This window comes from Psammomys obesus, unplaced genomic scaffold, assembly GCF_907164565.1.
Source record: "Psammomys obesus unplaced genomic scaffold, mPsaObe1.curated_primary_1811, whole genome shotgun sequence".
NCBI lineage: Eukaryota > Metazoa > Chordata > Mammalia > Rodentia > Muridae > Psammomys > Psammomys obesus.
In genome coordinates, this window is record NW_026596034.1 from 20,963,514 (window position 1) to 20,989,276 (window position 25,763).

At 44.6% G+C, this 25,763-nt stretch overlaps 1 protein-coding gene across 1 annotated transcript in view; it reads right to left on the bottom strand.

The window, feature by feature from the left end:
• Positions 1-4,253: 4,253 nt before the first annotated feature.
• Cmtm4 (CKLF like MARVEL transmembrane domain containing 4) overlaps positions 4,254-25,763 on the bottom strand; it is a 37,676-nt gene continuing 16,166 nt past the window's right edge. Inside the window, exons 2-4 of the mRNA XM_055620944.1 lie at positions 8,194-8,370; positions 6,768-6,866; positions 4,254-5,110 (exon numbers count right to left, since the gene is read on the bottom strand). Coding sequence (XP_055476919.1) covers positions 4,946-5,110; positions 6,768-6,866; positions 8,194-8,370 — 441 coding nt within the window. The 3' untranslated portion in view covers positions 4,254-4,945. The remainder of the gene's footprint in view (positions 5,111-6,767; positions 6,867-8,193; positions 8,371-25,763) is intronic.

A 25,763-nucleotide genomic window follows, 5' to 3' on the forward strand; every position in this document is an offset into this window, starting at 1 on the left:
AGGTCTTCACTGTCCTCTCTCCTGGCAGATCCCTTGGGCAGATTTTCTGATGAAAAAGGAGGGGCTAGGTACTTCCTACTGGAGTAGTAGCAGCATCTCTCTTTTCAGACACAATTATGAAAGAACACGAACAAACTAACCACTCGGAACGTGGCTCCAGACATGTTACCACAATTACACCAAACAAGTCCCGCTAGCTCGCCACAGTCCAAACGATATTATGCCCTAACCAAAGGCTCACTCGAATTAAAGTACCAGAATAAAAGGGGTGACAAGGTAGACTGATGACACATATGCATTGTTCAAGAATCTATAATTAAATTTGATTCTAGGCAAGTGGCTAGTGCTTTGAGCTCAATGGACTTGTGTCCTCTCCACCTCTTTTCCTCTTAGGCTCACTCGCTTTTTCTTTCCTTTTGGGAATAGGAGAAAACTAGAAAGGGAAAAAAAAAAATCCCAAAGCCTGAGAACTTATATCCAATCAATAATGACTAGCATGAAATCCAATGGAATATCCCCTTTTAGAAGAAAATTCTCAATCTAACACGATGGTAATTTCTTTCAGAGACAATGTCTACACAAACATATAAGTCAAATAATTTCAAATTACTTTCTCAACCGTAAGAATCTAATTATTTTAAAGATGTCTGCTGTGAAGAGCGAAACAAGATTTTAAGGAGTCAGGGAAACTATCAAAGCCAGGAGAGGGGGTCTGTTAGGTCTGCATCCTGCCTGGTGCCCACCTGAGGCAGATGTGTTGCCTGCTTAGACCCAGAGCAGATACCAGCACTGAGGGGCGGTGGTCTCCAACATTCAGCCCTTGCCCCCAGGTCCATCTGGGAGCACAGGACCTCACTCTTCTGAAGAGGGGGAAGGTAGGGCACATTTCCAGGGCAGCAGGGGCTATGAACATAACAAGTGACATCCATGTTGCCCCCACTGCCGCCGCCGCAGCCTCCCTGCTCTCCCGCCCCCAGGCCTCTCGCATAGAAACTTCGTGTGTCTTCCAAACTCTTCCTAGCTGTTCCTGCAGGTGCAAAGGAACACCAGACTCTGCAACTTCATGTGGGCCTGAAATGTACCTGCAAACTTCACACACAGCCTTTTTTTTCCCCCTGCTTATGAGAAACAGCCAACAATTCTCTGCCCAGGAAGTGCATGCCCCCAGCCACTGCCCTTTCTGCTATCTGCTGAATGTCTCTATCGCTCTGTAGATGACATCTTCAAAATAAGGCTGCTGGGCAGGGGCACACTCACCATGGAACTAGTGTGTGCCCTGAACACAGATGGCAGAGTAGGAATCACCTACATCATCACTAAATTGGACACAAGTCTCTGTGCTCTTCAGACTGACCCACAGAGAATCTGACATGGGCAAGGGTGAATCCTCAGGCCACCTTACAAACAGGCAGAGGGTTTCCTCAAATAGTACATGCAAATCCACAATGTGAGTTTGTGTCACACACAGGGCTAGCCAGGACTCATTCACAGCAGGCAAGAATTCACATACATGCAAGGACAAGACAGTTGAACTTTCACTTCTTCTAAGACTGGCTGAATCACTAGAAAAACTTTCAAAAAGATAGAGAAAAACTTAAGAGAGAAGAAATGTTTTCCACTGAGCCACTAAACTCTTCACAAGTGTACAGTACAGGTGGAAACCAGGTGTGCACAGCCTGCCCGTGGCTGTGAGTCTTCTCCCAGAGCCAAGGGCTCAGTGTGTGGCTGGTCCTTGCTGGTTTTGCTATGCCCAGGTCTGCCTGATCTGGGGTTTTAGCATATTGCTAACAAAGATGTGAGTATTGGGTGTAGGCGGCTTACTGCATTCTTGCTTTTTTTGGAGACAAACGTAATCTATGTGGCTATCTACTTCACACAGAACTTCTCTGAAAAGAACTTACTACATCACTGCTTGTCTTTTCTAGAGCCCAATAAGTATCTTTAGGGTTTCTTGACTGCAGTCTCTCCATTCAAAAAGAAAGAGGGCTTACCTTGTCCTCTAGGCCTTTGGTAGGGGGTAGGGGTAGAGGAGAGTAGTGTGGATGACACCCAGTCCAGAGAAACATTGCCAAAATACACTTTCTCCAAAGATGTCGGTGTTTATATCCATCAAAACTACCAAACACGGGAAGGCTTCAACCCCACATCTCTATGAACACACCAGATCTTCCCAAAAACTCCATTTTCCTTTAAGTTTTGCTCTACCTGGAAAAGTCAGTTCCATCCCATCAGGAAATGAAGAAAGCTAAGGTTGACTTAAAATGCCCCAAACCTAAGTGACATTGGTCCATAGTAGACTTAATAAACGCAAAAAAATATGCTTTTTTTTTTTCCAATTTGCAGAGATTATCTTCTGTTTGTACAGAGACACAACAGGAAAAACACAGGTGTCTTTGCATTCACTGCAGGCAAACATATTCCCTTCATGGCTTTTCCTCACCACGCTGCTGTACAGGTCAGAGGGGCTGTGAGCGCATCACGCTATTAGAACGTTTACAAACCACTTCTGGCTCTATGGGAGCTAGTTAAATAGTACAAAGGAAATATATATACAAAAGCCTCGGGAAAGCTTCATAGCACAATGGATATTAAATAGTTACCAGAACATAAATAATTACAAAGATTCTGTCACTAAGATGCAAATTACTCTCAGGTCTCTCGAGCCCTAGGACACCACCATTTTGTAACATATCTCAGTATTCACGTCTCAGTGGGTCTCAGCATTATTTCTTTCAGCTGACAACACTTCCTCAGAAGGCCTCCTTTCTCCACGATAAAATGGTTTTATTGAAACGACTTGGAAGAATGAGCAGTAATCATGTCTGAATGCTTCTCTTTTTTGACTCACTTCAATGGTGGCCTTTTCCTAAGGCCCAGTAACATGATGGAACTCAGGGTGGTCCTTCCAAGCGGGCCCCATTTGATGCAGGCCCAGTCTTTGTGACCCTACTTTAAAGGGGATTCTTTTTTCTTATGATTATGTAGACATACTCAGCAAATGGGAAATAAAAGCATGTAAAACTAACATAAAAATCCAGATGTCATCCACTGCCACTCATCACGACACGCAACAGGCTCAAGATCGAGGAAGCACAAGGTGTATGGACTGACACCAAGGACAGAAAGCTCTCCATCAGGAGCGGGGGCCAGGGCAGCCACACGCAGGCTGCCCTCTGGAGGAGGAAGCAGGAACGGGGGTTAGACCAGACTCGCTGGGCCATCCTCTGAACGTGTGACCTGGACTACTGCCAACCTGAACTTCGGCAGAACTGGATCACACTGGATGTCGGGGTTAGGGGGCCTGCCCCTAGTACTCCACCACCCTGCCCCCAATACAGCCTGCTCCTGCTTCCTGTGGACTCTCCAGCCCTGCAGTGGTGTGTGACAATAGCACCTCCTTGCTATTCAACCATACAACACTGCTCTTCCCTGAATGATGCAGAGCCATGGCTTGTGGGAGCGCCCAACTCTCCTCCCCCAGTCTTGCCACCTGCTTCTGGATTGTGAATACAAAGGACACTGCTCAGGCTGTGACTAGTTCTCGGTAGGAGACAGTGGGGGCTCTATTACCGCAAGGCCTCCCCGCCAGCCATGCCTTCTCCTGGGTGAGGCGACATACAAAATATTAGAGCTACAACATGGTTTGTAAACATCAACAGTTCAGAATGAGAACCTGACATGTTAAAATAACTTTCCAAAAAAGATAGAATTAGTCTCTAATAACAACAACAAAATTACAGCATCTTAGGGGCCTATTGAACTGATTCACTTCAAAAATAATTTTCAGTTTATCAAGAACCAATCCAAAAGCCACACATACCTAGGATTCCTAGCATGTTCCAGGACTGGTATTCATAGTGAGGACACTCAGGAGCCCAGAGTGACAGCAGTGCCTCATGGAACATCTACGGAAGGACGTGTCGTGTCCTGGTACAAATTCAAGTATTTTCAAATCCTAGATAAACTGACTCCGAATCACTTTAGAGCTTGTCTCGGATACTCAAAAAATCAGATGTGTCCATACAATAGCAGTGTGAATTTGAGTGTGCCATTACACACACATACACACGTGATCTTGTGATCCATGAGGCCGGCAAGTGGGCAAGTGCCTGGGCTTCTGGAAGGACTGTTTCTTCTGCAGCTTTCACCCAAGAAGGGAAAGTGCTGACACTGCAACTCAGCCTCAAGATACGTAAAGTAGGCAGGACACTGGCAAACACGGTGGTCCCCTACCCCAGAAAGTGAATATGGACCACAGGAAGGTGATTTATTTGACAAAGAATCAAGTGATTTCTCAGCAGGGTAGGAGACAAACGGTCACTGTTCTTTGAGTCAGTGGTCCATGGAGCTGTCCCATAGGACACTAGCTTTTCCTGTCCATGTAACATGCAAGCCTGACAAGGAAGTTACAGAAGCACATCCATCTGCCAAGCCCCTACCCCTCAGAGGCCCACCCAGGCCATGCTGGCTGCCTAGATGCCCTGGGAACAGAAGACAGGAGGATGGACTGAACAGACTCAACACCCACCCCAGCCCGCTAGGAGGCTGTCCAAAAACCTCCCTGGCTGCTCCATCCCTGCACCTCTGTCTTGTGACATAGTTTTCTTCTCAATGCTATTTAATCAGGTTTTGAATCATCACAAATACACATGACAGGATGGCTCAGAGTCAGGAAGAGACCGTGTGTTCTGAGACAGACAGTTAAAACCTGGAGCAGTCAGTGAAGTTGGCTACTCCCACAGGCATCCAATGCCGGAGGACCTGGGCCTCTTTAGCCCACCACAGATCAGTCACTGGGCCACTCTAGGTAACCTTTCCCAAAGTGAATTTTTACCAAACAGGACAAAATTCAACTGGATCACACAAAAATCTGACGTGCTGAGAGGAAAAGAAACTTGATTAGAAGAATGGGCATCAGGGCAGTTGGGAGGACTCCAGAAAGTTTTCATGTGTCCAGGCGCTGGATCTCAGGGCGGCTGTCCACATCTCTAGATTCAGTTCGAGCTCGGATGTAGTCATTAGCGCTCTGCTGGCGGAGGCTGACTCTCCATTTCTGCACAGCCAGGAACGTGCTCACCGCATAGGCCGCTGTTGCCAAGAAGCCAAATATCTAAAATACACAGCCACAGTTTACCCTTAAGCATGTGCCCTGAAACTGAGTGTTGTCATAGGGACCCAAGCTGTGCGCAGACCCTTCCAGCAATATCAGATCACCAGCCCTGTTCAATGTGGAGCTGTTATCTGGCTGAAGCTCCAGCCACGTGACTGAAGAAAACCCAGCCTGGCATGAAGACAACTGTAGAGGCTTTTTGAAACCTTTTAAATCTATTTATTTCCTTCCTTCCTTCCTTCCTTCCTTCCTTCCTTCCTTCCTTCCTTCCTTCCTTCCTTCCTTCCTTTCTTTCCTAAGATTCTCTCTCTCTCTCTCCTTTCATCCCCTCCCTCCCTCTCTCTTCCCCCTCTCCTCTCTGTGGGAGCAGTGGGTGTCATGTAGAGGAAGAGAACAACCTTGGGTGTCAGTCCTTTTTTTTGTGTAAGACAAGGTTTCTTGCCTTCAGTGTACTAGCTGCCTACCTGGGAATGGAAAAAAAAAAAAAAAAAAAAAAGGGGAGAGTGGATCTAATCAGCTGGATTCAATACCTACTAGGGAACTGTTCAAGAACCCCCTGGCTCTTCCAGTCCTGACCTCTTGTATTACGACACATAGCTGACCCCATGGGCTTCTGGGAATTTCCTTCTCCTCATCTTGCTTTAGGCCCACTGGGATTATGGATATACTTGTTACCATGTCCAGCTTTACGTGGGTTCTGGTGATCTAAACTCAGAGTCTCCGCCTACATGGCAAGCACTTTACCCACTAAGCCAGCCCTCCAGCCCATTATTTTTTTAATTTTTATTAATATAATCATTATTATATTATTTTGAGGGTCTCACTATGTAGGCCTGGCTGATTTCAAACTCTCTATGTAAACCATAATGTCAAATTTAACTGTTGGCTCAAATCTCAACTGACTGTTGAGATTACAGGCATGTACCACCATGCCTGGCCTGTTTTTATGTTTATATGGCAAAATTATCTCTTTTATTACATGCAATTCAAGGGCACTGGAACCACAAGCAAAAATATAATATAGACAAAATATGACATAGAAAGGGTAGTTTCACACAAACCCTACGTCAAGCCACAGAGCCCGTGTTCTGCAGCACTGCAGCCTCCTCCTGCCTCTCACCGGGGCAGTACCAGGACGTGAAGTGAGGTTTAATTATTTAGTCAAGCTTGACGGAATCCTGATTGTGTGGGAAGAGCAGTCAGTTTTGTAGTTTTCAAAAAATTGCTTATTACATTTACAATTTTGTGTGTTGGGGGGTGTGCCATGACACAGAGGTGGATATAAGAGGGCTATTTGTAGGAGCCAGTTCTTTCCTCCCATGTGAGACCTGGGGATGGGACTTAGGTCATCAGGCTTGGCAGCAAGTACCTTTTATCTGCTGAACCTCCATTTCAGTAGTTCTTACCCTCTTACCCTCCCCCACCCCCCACAAAAGTGGCACATGTTCTTTATAAGTCAACAGCAAGGCGGAAACAGAGCATGGAAAGTGAGCCCTTTCTAGTATCTGACCTCCACCCCTCATCTCTTGGAACCCCAAGGTCAGGATAGGACACACTAAAGGAGAGGAAATAAATAGGCCACAGGCCAGGGAACAGAGGAGGGCAAGTCTCAGAAGGTGAAAACTCAGCCTGATTTGAGCCAATCCAGTCTGCTTACCACAGCAGCAATTTCCGCTCCGGTTTTGTGGTTTAAAGCAGCCAATACAATTGAGGCAATAAAGAAAAAGAAAGTGCTGAGTCCAGTGTTGACCAAATCCTAAAGAAAAATGGAAAAGTAGAGTCATGTGCAAAGCAACCAAAGAACTTTCCAACTAGGCCCGTGAAGCCATTTCTGGGTCCTCCAGACATCAGTCTCAGTGTCACAGGAATTGAGCAGTGATGGTTCACAACACTCCGTTTCCTGTGGCATTACCAAGTCTTGACTTAAAGACCACCCAAAACTGGCAACCCTGCATACCATCCAGAGTTTGGGTTAATTTATTTGTTTGCAGTGCTGGGCATTAAACCACGTCCTTTATGTATACAAGCCACCACTGAGCTACCCACAGCCTTCTAGCATCATCTTTTTACTTTATTCTACTTTTTGAGATAAGGTCTCGATACAGATCCTTAGCTGGCCTGGAGCTTGCTATGTAGAACAGGCTGGCCTTGACTCAGAGATCTGCCTACCTCTTCCCCCAAGTGCTGGGATTAAAGATGTGCATCAGCATCCCTGGCTCAGTATCACTTTAAAAAAAAAAAGTTCTCATATCATTTGGGTTAGGTCAAACTTCCCAAAAACCCAAAGGTACTGAAACTGGGGCAACCTCCCATTATTCTCTCTCTTGTGTGGCATCCTAAAACATGAAAACACATTTTCTTACCAGACTTTCAAGCTTCTATGTCACCGGTACTGACCATTTCTGAGCATCTCAGGCTAATTGACAAGAGGGTCCAAACAGGGCTAAGAACCCAAAACAGTGGCATGCCCACTGCAGACCCTCTGGTCAAACCTGCAGCCTTCAGTGGCTCTGCACCTGACGATCCCCTTGAGGTTTACAAGTTACTGGCATTTTCACTCATATTGTTAATTCTTTCAGAATCAATATTTTGGTTGTTTTGGGATTGTTTTGTTTTTTAGGACAAGGTCTTATTATGTTACCCTGCTAAGTCTAGAATTCCTTCTGGAAGGCCTTGGAGATAGTGGTAATGCTGTCTCCAAAGTGCTAGGCTCACAGATGTGAACTGTTACAACCAAAAGAGTCAATATTTTTATAAACAGTTCTTAGGTCTAATCTGAAAAATATGCAAATGTATTAATTCTGTTTTCTTTCCCATATTCTGCAAATAGCAACATAACCAATCCTCCAGATGAGTGTAAATATAAATGACATCCTTGAAAGGACCAACTCAATTCTATTATGAATTGAGTTAGGATTCACTTTGCTTGTATAAGGAAACTAAAGTTGTCACAGCTGGGTTATGAGGGAATGTTTAAGCACCAAAACGAGCTAGAACTAAACATGACACGAGAGATTCCGATTTTCCATGAGAGTCCAGCAGCAGCCAATCCTCTCGCAAGTAGACAGGCAGCATATACTCACTGTCAGGTTCCAGTTGATCTGGGGGATCCTTACATAAAGGTTGAGGCTGAAGAGAATCAGCAAGACCCCAGTCACCACAAATGCACTGCAGCTTACAAACTCGAAAAAGTAGAGGCCTTCGCATGGGGAGCACTCCATGATGGTCTCGATGCAGATAAATGCAATCAGGGCCAGAATCTAGAAGAAAATTAGAAACACATGCATGTATACACTTAGTACACATCTAGGGACAGGCATACCTGCTGTGTCAAATACACCTGAACGGCAGGAGGGTTCTCCTCAGTGTGATGGACAGAAACATGACCTGCTTCAACTCACAGGCAGAAACAGGTAGAGGAATCGGAACAGAAGGCTTAGTTCCTAAAGAAAACAGTGAAGTCCCCCTCCACTGCTATAATGAAACCAGCCAGGCATGGTGTGGCCTCTCTTGGGAGCCATAGGCCCTCTGGAAGAAGGAAGAAAGGAATTATCTCTGCAATGTGTTAGCTACCCTTTTAATGTCCCTAAAGATAAGCTGGCTATCACATGTTAAAGACAAAAAGTCCATCTTCATTAGCTTGTGTGCTTTTGGAATGTGGGTCACTGGATTTCATCAATAGGTGGGCTGGCAGTTTACTTTAAAAATGTTTTATATCTTTCAATAAAAGCGACTTCTTCTGAAAAGCTAAAGTAACATTCTAGCATTGTATCCAAAAGTTCAGAGATCATAAAACTAAATAGATACCAGTGGACATGACCATATGGACATCTAGAGTCCAGGAGAAGGGGGTCCCAGGCTGTGTTAAAGGCCCTCCAAGCAAGGGTGCCTAATGACTGATGAGCCTTGGGCTCCAAGCCTCTATTCACATAGGTGTCCATGTCAATCCTCTACCAGATCCAGCCCCACACTGAGACACTGGTCAAGGAAGCAGAGGCAAGCTGTTCCAAGGTCCTCCAGAGCCAGCAGTGCTGCATTCCCTTGGGATGGTTCAAAATGGGAAGCTCAGCGCTTACCCTTCTCTCCTCAAGTCTCATTCACACCTTTCCAACCTTCCTGAAAATCCTTCTTCCCCAAGCCCTCCCTGTGGTTTTCCCTGCCAGACCTGATGTTACTCTGCTCTTACACTGTCTAGGTGTTTGACAGCAGCGTCAGGCCACCTCCTATGGCACTAAGCACGGTAATGTGCACAGAGCCAACAGGGGGTTTGGTGAGCCACAGCTATCCTTTCTGAATTTGTCAGACAGCCCCTTGCCCCAGCCACGGTAATAAGAAGGTTGGCCCTGTCTTTCCCATTGCCAAAGCCACCTTTTCCTAACATGCATGATCAGCTTGCTTTGCTATTTCAGGGCAACAACACAGGATACAGGCTTGTTAGTTAAGGGATACAAAATTCACCCAAGAGATCTATTGTGTAGCAGGATGGCTACAGTGACTATAAAAATTTATTCTATTTTAAAAATGGCTAAGAGAAAGGGGATTTTTCTCTTAGATAGAAAACCAAAAAACTTGAGTCATTCCAAAATCACACCTTTCAGAACCCCAGCATTTCACATGATTGATACAAGTTTTCTTAGTCCAACAGAAATGAAACAAAATAAATTAAGATGGACATCTAAGCACATACTTCTAACTCTCCACAGCACAGACCTTAATTTTCCCTCTGAATTGCATATCTAACTTTCATCAACTCGGTTCACTCACAAAAGGGAAACTCAAAAATGATGTTTTTCTTTTTTCGCCCCTGTGATCAAATCTAAATAATCTTGGACAAGAAATAACACAGCATACTGATGAGTTTCAAAATGTTTCTGGTTCCCTAACTTGGGCCACATTTGTGTAGAAAGATAATTCCTGCATTCTTAAAATAAAAATGATTCAAGGGTATACAAAGGCCATTCATTGCAGCAATGAATACAACAGACAAGAATCCCCTGCTTGTAGCCTAATAAATGTTCAGAAGTTAAAAAGGGAAGCTAATTTGGTGATAAGAAAGGAGAAAGAGTAAAGCACTGGAGGTGATTAAAGATAGCAGCGGGTAGCTTGTAGAAGCTGCAGACTTGTGTGGCCGTGGGAGGCTTGGCTGCAAAGGGCTGGGGGAAGCAAAAGGAGGCCCAAAAGGGGAAGCTGTCTGGAACAAATCCTTCGGGGCTGAAGTATGGTGAGCATCAGAGAGATGCCCAGGAAGGAAGGCTAGATGCACAGAGCCAAGATTTGGGAATGCAGTAGTCCTGTGGCTCTTTCTTTCAGTACCTGGCAAATACTACTTAGGCACAATATGATATAAGGCTCCTGTAGGGAGAAGAGAGCACAGAGAGGAGCTCTGCAGAGGCTCTAGAACAGGAGGAGAGCCTCTGAGATAACATGAAGGGGTGAGTAGCACAGACCAAGGAGGTGACAGCCCAGAGGGTGAGCAGGATGAATTCTGGACATACATTCAGGGAAAAGCCCATGGGATTTGGTGATGAGATGTGAAAAGAAACAAGACCAACATAATTCTTGAGTTTTTGCCTGAGTGGCTGACAGAATGACACTGGAAGAAATGGATGGGGAGAGTCATGACTTTCGTTTGGGACATAAGGCTGAAATGACATAAGGCTGGAAGAAAAGCTGGGGTGCCTAGGGCTAGGGCTAGGGCTAGGCCTGCGCACTCACACACAGCTATGGCAGAAAGAACCAGGCAATCTATACTTAGATCTCAGGTTGCCAGAGGCCAACAGGAACATGGGATCTAACCTCCAATCATCCATATTTCCCTGATATTCTTGTGCCTGCAGCACTAAACAGAGGGCTGAGCTGTTACTTGATTTCACAGTTATTTGATTTTCATATCAAAAAAGCCACTGTGGAGGCTGCCTTATCCTTTCTCACTCTGGGGTTACTCCCTCTGGGGACAATGAGCTGCAGTAGGTCATAGCTACAGAGAGAGCTAAAACCTAAAGCTTTCTGCTGATAGCCAGGTGAAAAGCCACCCTGGAAGCCAACACCTTGTCTAGGAGCACAAAGCCTCAGCTAACCCACTCCACTCTAGAATTCCTTCTCAAGAAGACGCTGGGAGAAAACAAAGGACCATTGTCTCAGGCCACAAGGCTCGGGGAGTAATTAGTTATCCAGAAATAATACATTGATATTCATATTAGCAAGCAGTACCTGCTACTAACTAGTTAACAAGAATCAAGAACTATATGGGCATTTTCATTGGTTTCCATTAACACAACACGTTCAGTATAGGCATTAGCCGATATTACAGATGAGAAAACAAGTCTTATGAGGTAAACAGGGAGCAGGAGGCAGGGCCAGCATTCATAGCCTGGTCTCTGCAGTTCTTCCTTCCTTCCTCTACATCCTCCTATTAATTCCTCCTGTTCAAAGTGAAAGCTGACTGCTATATACACATCAGTGTGTTTCAAATACAAAAAAAAATCATACAAAGTAGTTTCTAGGAACAATAATAATCCATAAGGGAATAAAAGCATGTTACAGAGACTGGCGAGGTAGCTCAACAGTTGAGAGTGGTTACTGTTCTTGTATATGACCCAGGGTCTGTTTGGTTCCCAACACTCACATCAGGTGGCTCACAACTGCCTAGGACTCCAGCTTCAGGGGATCCAACACTGCCTGGTTTCTGAGGGCTTACCCATAGGTGCTACACATAGGCTCATGCGGGTATACACAAAAACATTTAACTTATAATTCAAAAATTTTTATCTTTTTTTATGCACATGGGTATTTTTGCCTGCATGTATCTCTACATACTACATGTGTGCCTGGTGCCTGGGAAGGCCAAAAGCGGGTATCAGATCCCCTGGAACTGGAGTTACAGACAATTATAAGCTACCAAGTGGGTGCTGGGAATTGAACCTGCATCTTCTGAGAGAGCAGCCAATGCTCTTAACCACTGAGACATCCCCTCCAACTCAAAACATATTTTTTTTAATGTTAAAATACATACACAGAACACATGTATTATAAATGTTACTTTTTTTTAGCCTACTCTTTCTTAATAGTATCCACAGGTATTTCTAAATAAAGAGAAACATTTTTAATGATTAAACAGTATTTGCATGTAAAGACTCTATACCTAGCATAACTTAAACTATCCCTAATGAAAAGCTTTTTAGATGATTTTTTTAAGCCAGATGGTGGTAGCACATGCCTTTAATCTCAGCACTCAGGGAGGCAGAGGCAGGAGGACCTTTGTGAGTTCAAGGCCAGCCTGATGTACAGGGTCCAGGACAGCCAAGGCTACACAAAGAAACCCTGTCTCAAAAAAAAAAAAAAAAAAATTTTTTTTTCTAAAATTCTGCCATTATTGGCAGTGTATTTTTGGGAGTGAGGACGGGATGGGAATAGGCACAGAAAATGTCAAAATGTCTTCCAGCACGTGGCATATAATCATCGCCTGTGGAGTAAAGCCATCTATTAGCCAACAAGAAGGAGGTAAAGATGCAGCCAGTTGAGCTGGGAGGCCCCCAATAGCAAAACAACAAAAGAATTAAGCCGCTGGAGTGGCACCAATCTTGCAGATGTAAAACCTTACACATCTAAAAGCTATGACAGGTATGAAATATAAATGAGGAAAGCTACAGCTTTTGCTCCTCAGAAGGATCTGGCTGCCATTCCTATGTAGGACCTAACAGGTGACAGGATATTTTCAAAGTTGATTGGTTAAGTTGATGTTGACAAGGTTGTCAGGTCTCTACTACCCGTAGCTATGCCTGTCAACATCAAAACAGAGGAAGGGAGAAAAGGGGAAGGCCTAGCTGGTCAAGTTATATTAATACTTTAATTTTTTTTAAGTTTTATTACATTCATGTTTGTGGGGTGTGTGTGTGTGTGTGTATGTGTGTGTATGTGTGTGTATGCATGTGTATGCGTGCGCATGTGTGAGCATTTGCCAGGGAGAGGAAGACAAATTGTTGGAATTGGTTCTCCTACCATGTGAGACCTGGGGACTGAACTCAGGTCATCATGTTGGCAGCAAGCACCTTTACCCAGAGCCATGTTGCCAGCTCTAATAATGCTTTCAAAATGGTGAGAAGGCTCTGAATGTAACTGTTAAGGGCTTCCCCCGGACAAACAGCTCTCTTCTGTGCCGGCACATGGTGGAGCTGCAGGTTTATTCTAGAAGATGAAGGACTGCTTCAGAGTGCCTCACTTGCTTCTGCCCCTTGCAAAGTCCTGGAAGGGATCCCAGCAATGCACTCACATGGCTGTGCTTTCGCAAAGCCTATGAAAGCAAGCTATTTTAATTGCAATCCACTCAGAATGCCACCTCCTTCCATTCCAAACAATGCTCCTTGTGGCAAATGATAAGGGAACAGCAGAGACATTCAAGGGGTATAGCTAACTGGAAGTTGGAAGTGAGGGTCGTATTGAATTTGAGGTTAGCTGTCTTTCTCAAAAATGGTTATGCATCCTCTATGCCCACTAGAAAGCATGTGAGTAGTGGAGGACAAATAGGGCCTGAATACTGTGGAGCCATCAAATTGCGTGGGATGTTCTGCTGCCCATCCCAAGCATTAGGAGACTCTTGCTGTGCTTGGAACCTGAGATATGGAGTCTCTTGTCTTAGGGGTATACTCCAAAACATAGTTCAGATAGCCGCAAGCCTACTCTGCAGCCACTCTCCTTCCGGGTGGAAACCAGGCGTGAGGGGCATAGTCCTACAGCAGTATCACAAAGAGCGAGCGTGTGTGAGAGGGTGCCAATCTGTGCCTCCACCTGCTAGGCTGCACCTCGGGGTTTCCACAGATTCTGAACCAGCAGCCCAACATTCCTCAGTAAGATGGTACACAGGCTACCTCCAACTCACAAACAGCCAGAAGAAACCAGTGTTCTGATGACTCCTACATATATCCATCCATCAGTCAATGTAACAGGGCCCTTCCTCTCCTCAACACACACAGCGAAGTCTCAGAGCAGTAAGGAGCTTGAGGCAGAGAAGTGGGTGGGATTACATGTGCTAATGGTAAAAGACATCCAGGGGATACCTAGGAAAGTAACAAAGCTGAGTGAGGTGGAGCATGTCTGTAATCCCAGCATCTAGGAGACAGAGGCAGGAAGATGAAGAGTTCAAGGTTATCCTCAGTTACATAGCTAGTCTGAGACCAGCCTAGGTTACAAACAAACAAAACTAAGTTTGGTGGTGAATCAATAGGATATGAGGAATAGGTAGAAGAAGGGGATCACAAAATGGAAGCCAGCCTGGGCTATCCTATTAAAAAAAAAAAAAAAAAAAATCAGTGAGATGTTTCAGCAGGTTAAAAACACTTGCCTTGCAAATTTGATTCCACGACCCCCTGGTGGAAGGAGAGAACTCACCCCCAAAAGATGTCCTCCGACCACCACATCTATCCCCTGGTACTCGTGTGACCACACTCATATACCCCATCACACACATTCATGTACACAATAGGAAATAAAATTTAACACATTATACTGACAGTAAATCTCACACGTATGAAGGTGTCTATTCACAAGCATTCTTACATACACTGAAACATTCATGTTAAGCAGTGAAAAACAGACTTTGATGGAGTGGGACTGACTGAGGGACGAGAGAACCAAAGACTTTTCTTTTATTATTTTAAACACTTATGTGGTGTATGAATGTGTGGGTAAAGATATGCACTTAGAATTCACATTCATACACTTACAATGTGTTCATATGTCAGAGACATGATTACAGGTACATACAACTACACACACATAAAAGGTAGGTTGCATGCCCTTAAGCTTAAGGGAGATCTACAATAAAATAAGAAAATACTGGTTCTTAGCGGTCACTAACATTTAACCTATAGTAACTGGGTATTTTTTAAAGACAGTGTGCAGGGTTGGAGATGCAGCTCAGTTGATAGAGTGCTTGCCTGGCATGCTGGGCTGGGTACGTTCTCCCATTCTGCACAGAACTGAGCCTGGCAGCACATGCCTATAAACCCTGTGCTCGGGACGTGCGGTTAGCAAACAGTTCGACTACGTGGTAGACTATGGATAGGTCAATGGTTGCTGTTGTTTTTGTTGCTGGGTTGTTCGGTTGGTTTGAGACAGTCTCTTACTATGTACCTCAGGCTGGCCTCTGATTCAAGATTCTCTAGCCTTGGCTTTTCAAGTGTTGGAATTACAGACAAGTGATACCTTTCCCTGCTTTTTATTGCTTTCAACTTTTATTTTCCAAACAGTGTGTTTTTTAATTAAAAAAAATGATGTTCTATGTATGAACACTTTTTTTTTTTTTTTCATGAAGACAGGGTCTCATGTAGTCCAGGCTAGCCTTAAACTCACTATAAAGCCAAAGATGGCCTTGATTTCTGAATCCTCCTACCTCTACCTCCTGAGTGCTGGAATTATAAGCATGTGCTACCCACACTACTGGAGATTAATCTAGGCAAGCACTCTACCAATGAACACCATTCTTGGTCCTAATACTTTTTTAAAAATTGGTTTACTTATGAGCTAAATAATGGCCTCCTAGAACCAATCCTTATTCACTGTGAAACCATTCATGAATATTTTAAAATGAAACAAAAAACTTTAATGGAAAATGAGAGCTGTTCTGTGTATCTATGTTGATTCAATTTCTTTATCGGAAGAGTCCATCCTCTCCAGAGCCTGCTTGATGACACACAGATACCCATTTCCCACCTACCAATGTACCTCAAGCTGACCAAGTGTGCCCACAGCAAAAGGCCAGGCCCATTCCCTCTCAAGCCCGATGGCAAAAACCGCCATGGAAGACACTGGCCCTACCACCTTCTGAGGTACCTGCAAGAATAGTCTAAATTCTATTTAGACTATTTAGAAAGCTATCCGGTCAGCTTTTCAAAGGATCTGATTAATCACAACGTGAGATATAAGCCCACAAAAATTATAGCACTTGCAACATTTTTTAAAGTCCTACTCTACACAAGAAGCCTAAGATGCTAAAATGACTCCCTGCTGGGAACTGATTTATATACCAGGACACTGCGGCTGTGATCACAGTGCCACACAGGCCCTGCAGCTGTGAAGGAACTCCCAAAACTCACACACTGTGGCCACACAGCTCTGGGATTTCTCAGGCTAAGCCCAAGGCCATATCCACCTTAACTACAGCCCTGGTCTTGAGGTGCTCACAGCCCATCAGCATCATCACAGTTCTGAAATGCGCAGTCAGGCCTGCTTTCCTCTATCTGATCCTTGGATTGTGTGTCTTGAACACCCGCCACCCCTCTCAGCATGCTTACTAAAACTATGTAGCAGTGTATAAAGGAAAAACACAAGCAGCATGTACTGGTTAGCACTCAACCTGTCAGCTCATGCACAATTTACAGTGAAGCACAGAAACCTACTAAGCCAGCAGGATGGCAATGAGTGAACACACACACCACCAGCACCACCAGCAGCAGCATCTACATGGGCTTCAGAAGCAAGTGGAGGTAATTCTATCATGCTCAGAATTCAACTGTTCCCAGCTGAGGTGGCATGCACCCATCATCTCAACACCCAGGAGGCGGAGGATCAGGTTTGAAGGCTGCCCACTTGTACTTCATTACACCTCTCTCAGGAAGAGGCCTCTTTGAGAGTAAACATAGCCTGTATTCTCAACACAGGCCACCATCAGCTCACAGCATTAGCTTTACCTTTGCTATGACTCACAAAATACCTAACAAAAGCAAGGTAAGGAAACAAGGCTTTGCTTTGGCTCATGGTACATCAAGTGGAGATGGCTGGTCACATGGCATTCAGTCAGGAAGCAGAGAGAAGGATGCTGCTGCTGTCCAGCCCATGGAATGGGGCCACCCACACTTAGGGGGGCCCACCTCAATTAACCTATCTAGAACCTCCTCATAAACACACCCAGAGGCTTGTCTGCCAGGATCCTGTCCAGTTGGCAATTGCTTTGTGCAGAAGCCTCTGTTTTTCTAAGATAGAAAATCCATGTGTAGTTCCGTCTTATGGAGACTGTCTCCTGAGGAAGGCAGATCTGTAACAGTGTTCTCTCCACCGCTCGGACAGAAGCATAGCCAGCGGGTATTTTTTTGGTTCCAAAACAATGGAGCTTACAGCAAGTGAAAGATAGTTAACCTGCAATCATTATTTCCACAGGTTAAGTCTGGGTTCTCCATTATTCTCCAGGTAAATAAAAAGTGCCAAATATATGGATTTAAGCATTGCAAAGGTTGGGGCTGGAGAGATGGCTCAGTGGTTAAGAGCACTTCCAGAGGTTCCAAGTTCAATTCCTGGCAACCACATGGTGACTCACAACCATCTGTAATGGAATATGATGCCCTTTTCTGGCATGCAAGTCAGGCGTACATGTAGATCAAGCACTCATGAATAAAATAAATAAATCTAAAAATAAACATACAAACAAACATAAGCAAACAGAGTTGCAAAGGAGGCCTAGTGTAGTGGCACACACCTTTAATCCCAGCAATAGGACGGCAGAAGCAGGAAGATCTCTGAGTTCAAGGACAGCCTGATATGCAGAGCAAGTTCCATGACACATAAGTTCCAGAGGCTACACAAAGAAAGCCTGTCTCAAAAACAAACAAACAAAAACAAATGAAAGGGTGCTGGTCAATGTGGTGCTCATCTGAACTGCCAGCTCTGGGCAGGCTGAGGCAAAAAAATTTCAAGTTCAAGGTAAGCCTAGCCTACATAGTGAGTTTCAAGCCACCTTAAGATGCAATTGAAACCCCATCTCAAAACAGACACAAACAACAACAGAAAGAAAAGAGGAAAAAAACAAAAAGAGAAGAAACCAGTAAACTGCATGAAAGGCCAAGCATCTGCTCTTTAAAGAGTTGGGATGGTCCCCTAGGCCTTAATCTTCCCAACAAACACACACACACACACACAGAGAGAGAGAGAGAGAGAGAGAGAGACAGAAAGAGAGAGAGAAGCAATTAATCAGTAGCAATTAGCAGAGCAAAAGAGCCAAAAGGCAGAAGCAAATGAGTTCCTTATTATTAAGATGGAGATGAGGACAAAAAAGAGAAGCTGCCAAAGGCTCAGGGCATTCAAGGCGCATTAAGAAGGATGCAGGCGGCTAGTGACCTAGGAAGCTATTACTTGCCACCAAAGCCAACTCAACCAGTATTGTGACAGGCTTTTCAAGGCAGGTTCCACTATATAAATAAATTTAGCGTTGGTCTCCTAGAGCCATAAAAGCGGAGCTTTAAAAAATGCATTACTTTTTAAATGTAGCCATCCATACTTGTAGCACGAGCAAGCACTGGCGTACACATTCAGCCCGTGAGCTGCTTGTCAATAAGGCTGGCCACAGGGGAGCAGTCTCAGCAAGTTACAACAGGCTTATTTTGGGATATTCAACTCCTTAGAGAATACAAAGAGTGTTATGCTAAATATTCTTTCTTGTTTTTGAAAGGAAACCTGGAAGATCTTCTGTGGTCTGACGATATAGTTGCACACAATTTCAGAGAGCCACAGGGCGGTGAGCATCTTTCTTGCCAAGAGAATACCCACAGAGTTTTATGGCAAATGCCACTCTGCCCCAAAAGCTACATTTCCAGACCGTTTAGATTAGTAGTGGAGCAAAACAACACACTTGCAGAGGACACAGAAAGCAAAATGCCTTCAAACCAGACCTGCTGAGCATGTTCAGAGATGTTGACATGGGAGTCCTTCCCACCGCCTCCTTCTTGTGGTCCCAGCTTCTTCATGGGTGAGGCTAAAAGCTCAGAAGGTAGCATCCATCATCCGTATAGGATCTGAAAGCAAAGTCTCCCCTCTTTCTTTCCTACGTAATCCCAAATATCCAATGTCACCCCACCAGCTCTGGCACGCTCCTTAACCAAGTGAAAACAGGACACTGCTTTGCTCACTGACCAGAAGTCAGCAGGCAGTGTCACATGTAAGCTAGACTCTGGTAAACAGTGAACTGTTCTAAGAGGTGCATGTATGTCGAGGCTAAGCCCAGCTTACTATCGCCCCCCCATTGCCCTTGTGGCTCCAGCATCTCTGCCTGATCCACTGAGGAAGGGTTCCAGCTAGCAGCCTGCTGAGCATGAAGCCTCTGTATGCAAGACTTTGACCTCTTGCCTACCATTCAGCGCTGTTTGACATTGCAGCCTTAGTAAAGTCCAGCTTCTGCAGGGGCCGTGCACTATGCTGAAATGAGCACTCAGAAACACTGTCCTCTTTAATTTACTCTTTATCAGTGCTTCAAAACTCAGGATCAGTCGACTGTTTTTGACTATGGTCTAATTCATAGACCATAAAATTCCTAGTTGAATGTGCAACCATTTGCCTCTTCCAAACAGAAGCTTCTTGGTGTTCTTGGGGCTTTTGTTTTTATTTGTTTTTTTTCAGTATTGGGGTCTAAACCCAGGGCCTCCCACATGGTAGGCTTGCATTCAGTCATTGAGACACATTCCCAAGATTATGATATGTGTGTGTATGCATACATGTGCAGAACCCAGGAAGATGTCAGGTGCCCTCTATTGATTGCTGCCTTATTTCCTACAGACAGGGTCTTTCACTAACTTGGAGCTCATGTTTTATTCAGCTAAGCTGGTGACCAACAAGAACCTGTGAGGGTTATAGTGGTTTTAATTTTTCTAAAACATTTTATTTACTTACTTACTTACTTATGGGGGAGAGGGCTAGCAGCAGCACAGGAAGCAGGGATGTCAGTGGACAAGCCACGCAGCAGGTGATCAGGATTGACAGCAACTGTCTTTACCCACTAGACCATCTTGCTGGCCAATCAGTTTTTAAGTTCTACCTTATTACTAAGGAAAATGAGGCAAAGATGTCTAGCAACCTGCCCTACATCTCATTACCAGCAGAGCTGAAGTCAAACCCAGTCACATGAATGCTTTGCAGTCCTCGGGAGCACTGGAACTGATATCTTTAATATTCTTTCCTATCACAGAGAACAAAGGTTTCTCAGTGAAACTGATCTGAAGCAGAAAGAAGGAAGAAGGGAGAGTGGGAGAGAGAAAGGGAGGGAGGACAAGGGAGAGGGAGAAAGCTAGGCACAGTGTGAGGGGCATAGCCAAAACTTCGTCTCTAAATACTATCTTTTTTTTTTTTTTTAATTTATGTATTTAAAGGAACCAGAGCTTCCTGACCATCCGAGGACTGTGGTAGGAGAGCCGAAATGTCCTGCACATCCTGTGCACAGAGAAAGAAGAGAACATGAGAACTTACACTGGCCAAATCTGAGACAATTTGCACTTCAAAAAACATAATGGGGGCTGGGAGTTCAGCTCAGTGATACGGTCCCCAGCACCAAACAAAGTATTAAGTTTAGGAATAAAGCTCATGGGTTTAGGTAGATACCAGTAAAGATATGAGGGAACTGGCATATGCCTGTAAGCCCAGCATTTGAGAGACGAGTGTGCTGGATCCAAGTTCCGGATTCTTCCTTATAGTCAAAATTCAACTCACATGGAATGGAAAAAAGGGTAGATTAAAATTACCTTCTGGCAGCCATCACAAAAATACTTGATTTGAGTAAGAATGATTATGTGCCATTCAAACACATGAAAGTTTAAGAAAGACTTACAGAGTCTAACAGTATCCTCCATAAAAAATATTATTAAGAACATAAGAAAGGCACAGCTTGGCAGTAGGGAGGCCTGGCAGCCGTCACTTTCAGAAGGCTGGGATCACTAAAGGGAATGCGTCATCATTTCTGTGGTCTTCCTGACAGCACCACAAAGTGACCAGAATCCAAACAGCAGAAAACGTCAACAAACCCAAATTGAGGGCCATTCTACAAAATAACTGGCCTGTATCTTTCCAAATGTCAACGGCATGAAACACAAGAGCTGACAAACTATTCCAGAAACAAGGAGATTAAAGGGACATGATGCTAAACTCAACATTCAAGTCAAGACTTCCTTTTAAGAAGGAGCTTTGAGACAATCAGGGGAGCAGGAATGAAGTCTACAGAATCACAAACACTAACCCATCAGTGTCAGCTTCCTCATTTGGGCAATTATTCCACAATTATATCAGAAAATGCTCTTGTCTTTAGCACACTAAAGTATGGTATGTCTTTGTTTGAAGACAGCGTCTCACTAGATAGCCCTGGCTGGCCTCCAACTCAGAAACCTGCCTGCCTCAGCCTCCTGGTTTCAGTTCCCATAAATAGTCCTTGCTCTAATTACACACTTGGTCACTGGGAACCTTCCAAATTCCTCATATAGCATGGGTTATGTTCCAGAACAAGGTTTCCCAAACTTAACCCTGCTGACAAATTAGACTGGATCATTCTTTGTTGCAAAGGCATCTTGATTGCAGTATGATACTCAGCAGCAGCCCGGGCCTGGCCCCAGAAGGAGTGCTACTGTCCATCTATTTACAGGCGTGACAACCAAACATATCAACAGATAATGTCAAACCTCCTCTCGCCAGGCATGGTGGTGAAAGCCTTTAATCCCAGCACTCAGGATGCAGAGGCAGGCCTCTCTGTGCGATTGAGGCCAGCCTGGTCTACAGAGCGAGTTCCACAGAAGCCAGGGCTAGACAGAGAAACAAAAGAAAACGAAACTGCTCTCATGCCCATGTGAAACAACTAACGGGGCCATGACCACCAACGGCTGCGCAAGCCCTTATGTAAAGGGTTGCGGGGATCTTAAAAAAATCTACCAGTCATCGAATAGTCAGTATTGTTCTCACTACGCATGAGACAGCGGTTACTGCTGCCTGTTGCCATGGCTGCAGTGGGACACACACAAGTGAGAGCATGCACACAGCTCTCCGTGCCCTAGCGTTTACCAGGTCAGAGGAGGTGACAAATGAAGAACAGGGGAAAATCATGCAGGAAGGGGACTCCACCCATCACCAATATGTGGGACATACACTTGATGAGTGGCCGCATTTCATCAATGAAGGATTGGCACCAAGGTGTCTGGGGGACATTTGCTCTGCAAGTGTGAAGGCCCGTATCTGAAGCCACAGACGCCAAGTGCAGTGAGACTCCCCAGACACTGGGCAGCAAACAAGTGACCGTGGCTCCACAGAAGTGAGATCCAACCCAAAGTGGTCTTCTAACTGCCCCCTATGCTGTCCCTCCCCTGATGCAATGCCAAAGACGGGAGCTGCTACAGCCGGCGACTAAGAAATAGGGGCGGGAGAGATGACGGAGTGGTTCCTGCTCTTACAGCACTCAGGTTCAATGTCCGGTACCCATATCAGGTAGGCACTAAAAACCACCTGCAATTCCAGAACCAAGGGATCCAAACTCACTATGCAAATCAGGCTGGCCTTGAACTCACAAAGATCCAGTCTGCCATGCCTCTGCATAAATGCTGGAATTAAGGGCATGTGCCATCACACCCAGTCAAAATAACTTTTAAAAAAACAAAAAACAAACCAAACAAACAAGAAAAAAAAAAAACAAAACACAAAAACAAATGGGTCTTGTTCGGATCCTAATTCAGACAAAGCAAAATGGTACTTAAGAGGCACAAAGTAGGAATATGTCAGTTAGTAGATGACATGAAGGAGTTACTACTTTAAGAGTGCTACAGACACTGCAGCTGTTGGAAAGGTTCTCAGCTGGCAGACATGTCCACTTAGGGTTACAACATCTGAGATCTGCTTTAAAATATCACAAGATGGCTGGGTGGCTGCAGAGGAGCAGGTTCAGTTCCCAGCTCACACATGTGGTTCAGAACCGTCTGTAACTCCAGTTCCCGCCTCCTGACTCCTGCAGGCACCAGGCACACATGCAGTACACACACGTGCCCGCAGACAAAACTCTTACAAAATACATTTTAAAAAGCCAAAATGTTTTTTTTTAATTACCTACAGGGTAGGAGAGATGCTCGCATGCTGCTTCTGACCGCCACTCATATGTAGTGACACATGTCCCTACTCCAAAAAAAATGCAGGTGACATAAGCACATCATCCCCAACACTGATCAACCATGAGGGAAATGCAAGTTCAAGCCACCGATCCAGCTCTTCGAATCTGCTAACTCCAGTGTCTCCAACTCTAAAGGCACCAGGTGATGGCCAGGATTCCAGGTGACTGTGACTCACGCTAAGAAGGAGGCAAAACGGCGCAGCCTCTGGAAACGGTTTGGTAGCTTCTCATGAAGGTAAACATACTCATAGCATATGGCCTGGCTGTCTCCTCAATATTACCCCCAGAGAAATAAAAATTATAACCACACACACCTGTTATACGAGTATTCATGACCACCCAAATCTACAGACAACCCAAATGCTCTTCAGTAAATAGATAAGCAAGTGATGGTGAAGCCATCAAATAGATGGCTACTCAGCAGGAAAGAGGAATGGATTGCCAACCCTTGTAACAAGGATTAATCCCATACTAAGTGGATAAGGCCATATTTATAAGGCTCCAAGTGAGATGATAATATTTAGGCTGTGGGGAAAGCAAAGCCATGTGGACGCAGAATTAATGATTGGCAGGGTCAGCTGAAACTGAGGGAGTTTCAACAGCTCAGTGATAGAATGTATATTTAGCATGCACTGAGGCCCAGGGTCCTATCTCCAGCACATGCCTAAACACACAAATAGACAAAAGGCTCTGCACATGATAGCCAAGTGCTCATCTAAGATTAGTGACGTTCCAGGAAATCTGTCTTCTGCCTTACTGGTATTTTTTCTTTTTCTTTTTTTTAAAAATTGAATGGTATTACTTATAAGACTTCTTTAACATAGTAAATTTAAAAGGAGTTACAAAGTTGAGGGCTCCTTTGGGGAATGTCCTTCCGTGGCTCCAGGCTTCTCTGAGTCCTCAAAGCACTCAGCACACACCACCCTGGGACTTGGCTCCTCTCCAGTCACCTGCTTCGAACCAACGGGAGCCTCCACCTGTGCCCTGTTCCTGGAAGTATGTCCAGCTGCTTCCCTGCTCTGCCCGACAGTAAGACGGCTGAGCAATGGCTGATCCAGCAACCAACAGAACACCTATGACACAACCACTAAACCATGTCCACAGGTAACAGGACATCTCTAATGAGTTATAATCAGTGTCAGCCCGAAGCACAGGCTCAGGTGAGGCCACAGACATTTCTAAAAACCATTAGAGAAAACCTGCAGAACTGGCCTGTCGCCTGCACTATTTATGGATCGGAGATCTGAAACACCCAACAGGAGAAGTCACAAGCACCTGGCCCCAGCAGCCTCCTGGGAGCCACTGAACTCTGGCCTGCATGAGCTGAAGGTTCAAAGATTCAGCAGCAAAAGTATGTGGCAGGGGAGGGCAGGGCAGCCAAGTGAAAACAGGCCTGATGATCTGCATCACTTCCAGAACTTACAGCAGGAACAAGATTGTTTCTGGTAGGGAGACTCAGGGAGGGGTCACCAGTCCTCTCTAGAAAGCTTGATTTTCACCGTGGAAACCCATTCATTAATATACAGATATTAACATTAAACTCCAGCCTTATTAAGATATTATTTTTCATGATTCCTAGCACAAGCCACACCCATCCAAGAGTGATATGTAAAACATTTGCTTACTATAAAAACAAAATAACAACATCAACAAAAAAAAAATCACAGCACCACAAGGCAAAGCAAGCCAACAAACTGTCAATTACACACAATAAAAACAAATTAGACAGGATCCAATTATCACAACTTGGACATTCCAGTTCAGTTAATGAAGCATGTCCAACGGCAGTCTGCCTCCCCACTGACTGCTGCCTGGGAACAGGTTTTCAGAGCAGGAATCTGGAAGTAAGTTTAAGAGGACCAAGCCAGCAGTCAGGGACAATTTTCCCACCAGTATCCACAGACAAGAAAAGTCAGGACGCTATTCCCTCATTTCTTGTATTCAGACCCCAGGCACTGAGCAGCAGATGTAGGCGCCTACAGCTCTCGGAAAGGGACCCTTCAGAAATGGTTTCTTTTTTTACAGATATGCACAAGTGTGTACAGATATGCACAAGTCTCAGAGCTCATGTAGAGCCCAGACGAGGCCCAATGACACCGTATCTCAAAAAAGTCCAAGTGCCAGGTTTGGTGGCACATACCTTTAATACCACCCTAGGGAGGCAGTGGCAGACAGAAATCCATGAGCTTGAGGCCAGCCTGGTCTGCACAGTGCTACATAGTGACCTTGTCTCAAAAAAATACAAATAAAAAAAAACAACAATAAATAAATACAAATTAAAACACCTGAGTAAGTAATTCATAATCCTCCTTTTTAAAAAAAATATGCCTGATAGCTAAGTACAAAATTTTAACTCTCTGTGGTACGTTTTCTGTGAATCTGGGGAAGCAAAAGGGAACTGTGAAGAGACCAGATGCTGCTAGCATTTATATAAACGTGAGTCCTAGGCTTTCTATTGACTCTCTTAACATCAGACAAAAAAAACCAAAACAAAACACTTCACACTGAAAATTGCCATGAAGAAAAGGGGATGCTGCATTACAACAAAAGGCCCAACTTGCTAAGACAGAGCGATCTCAAATGTGCATACAACAGGGCCCTGAAGTTACCACAGGGGAGGACGCTAACAAACACAATAACATTCTTTCTTTCATAATTGCTTTCAGCCAGTAAACAGTCAATCAGCAAGAATGCAGACATGCTGAGGGGTAAAGGCCCCGGCATAAACTAGCACTATTAAACCCTTAGGAGGGACTGTAGAAG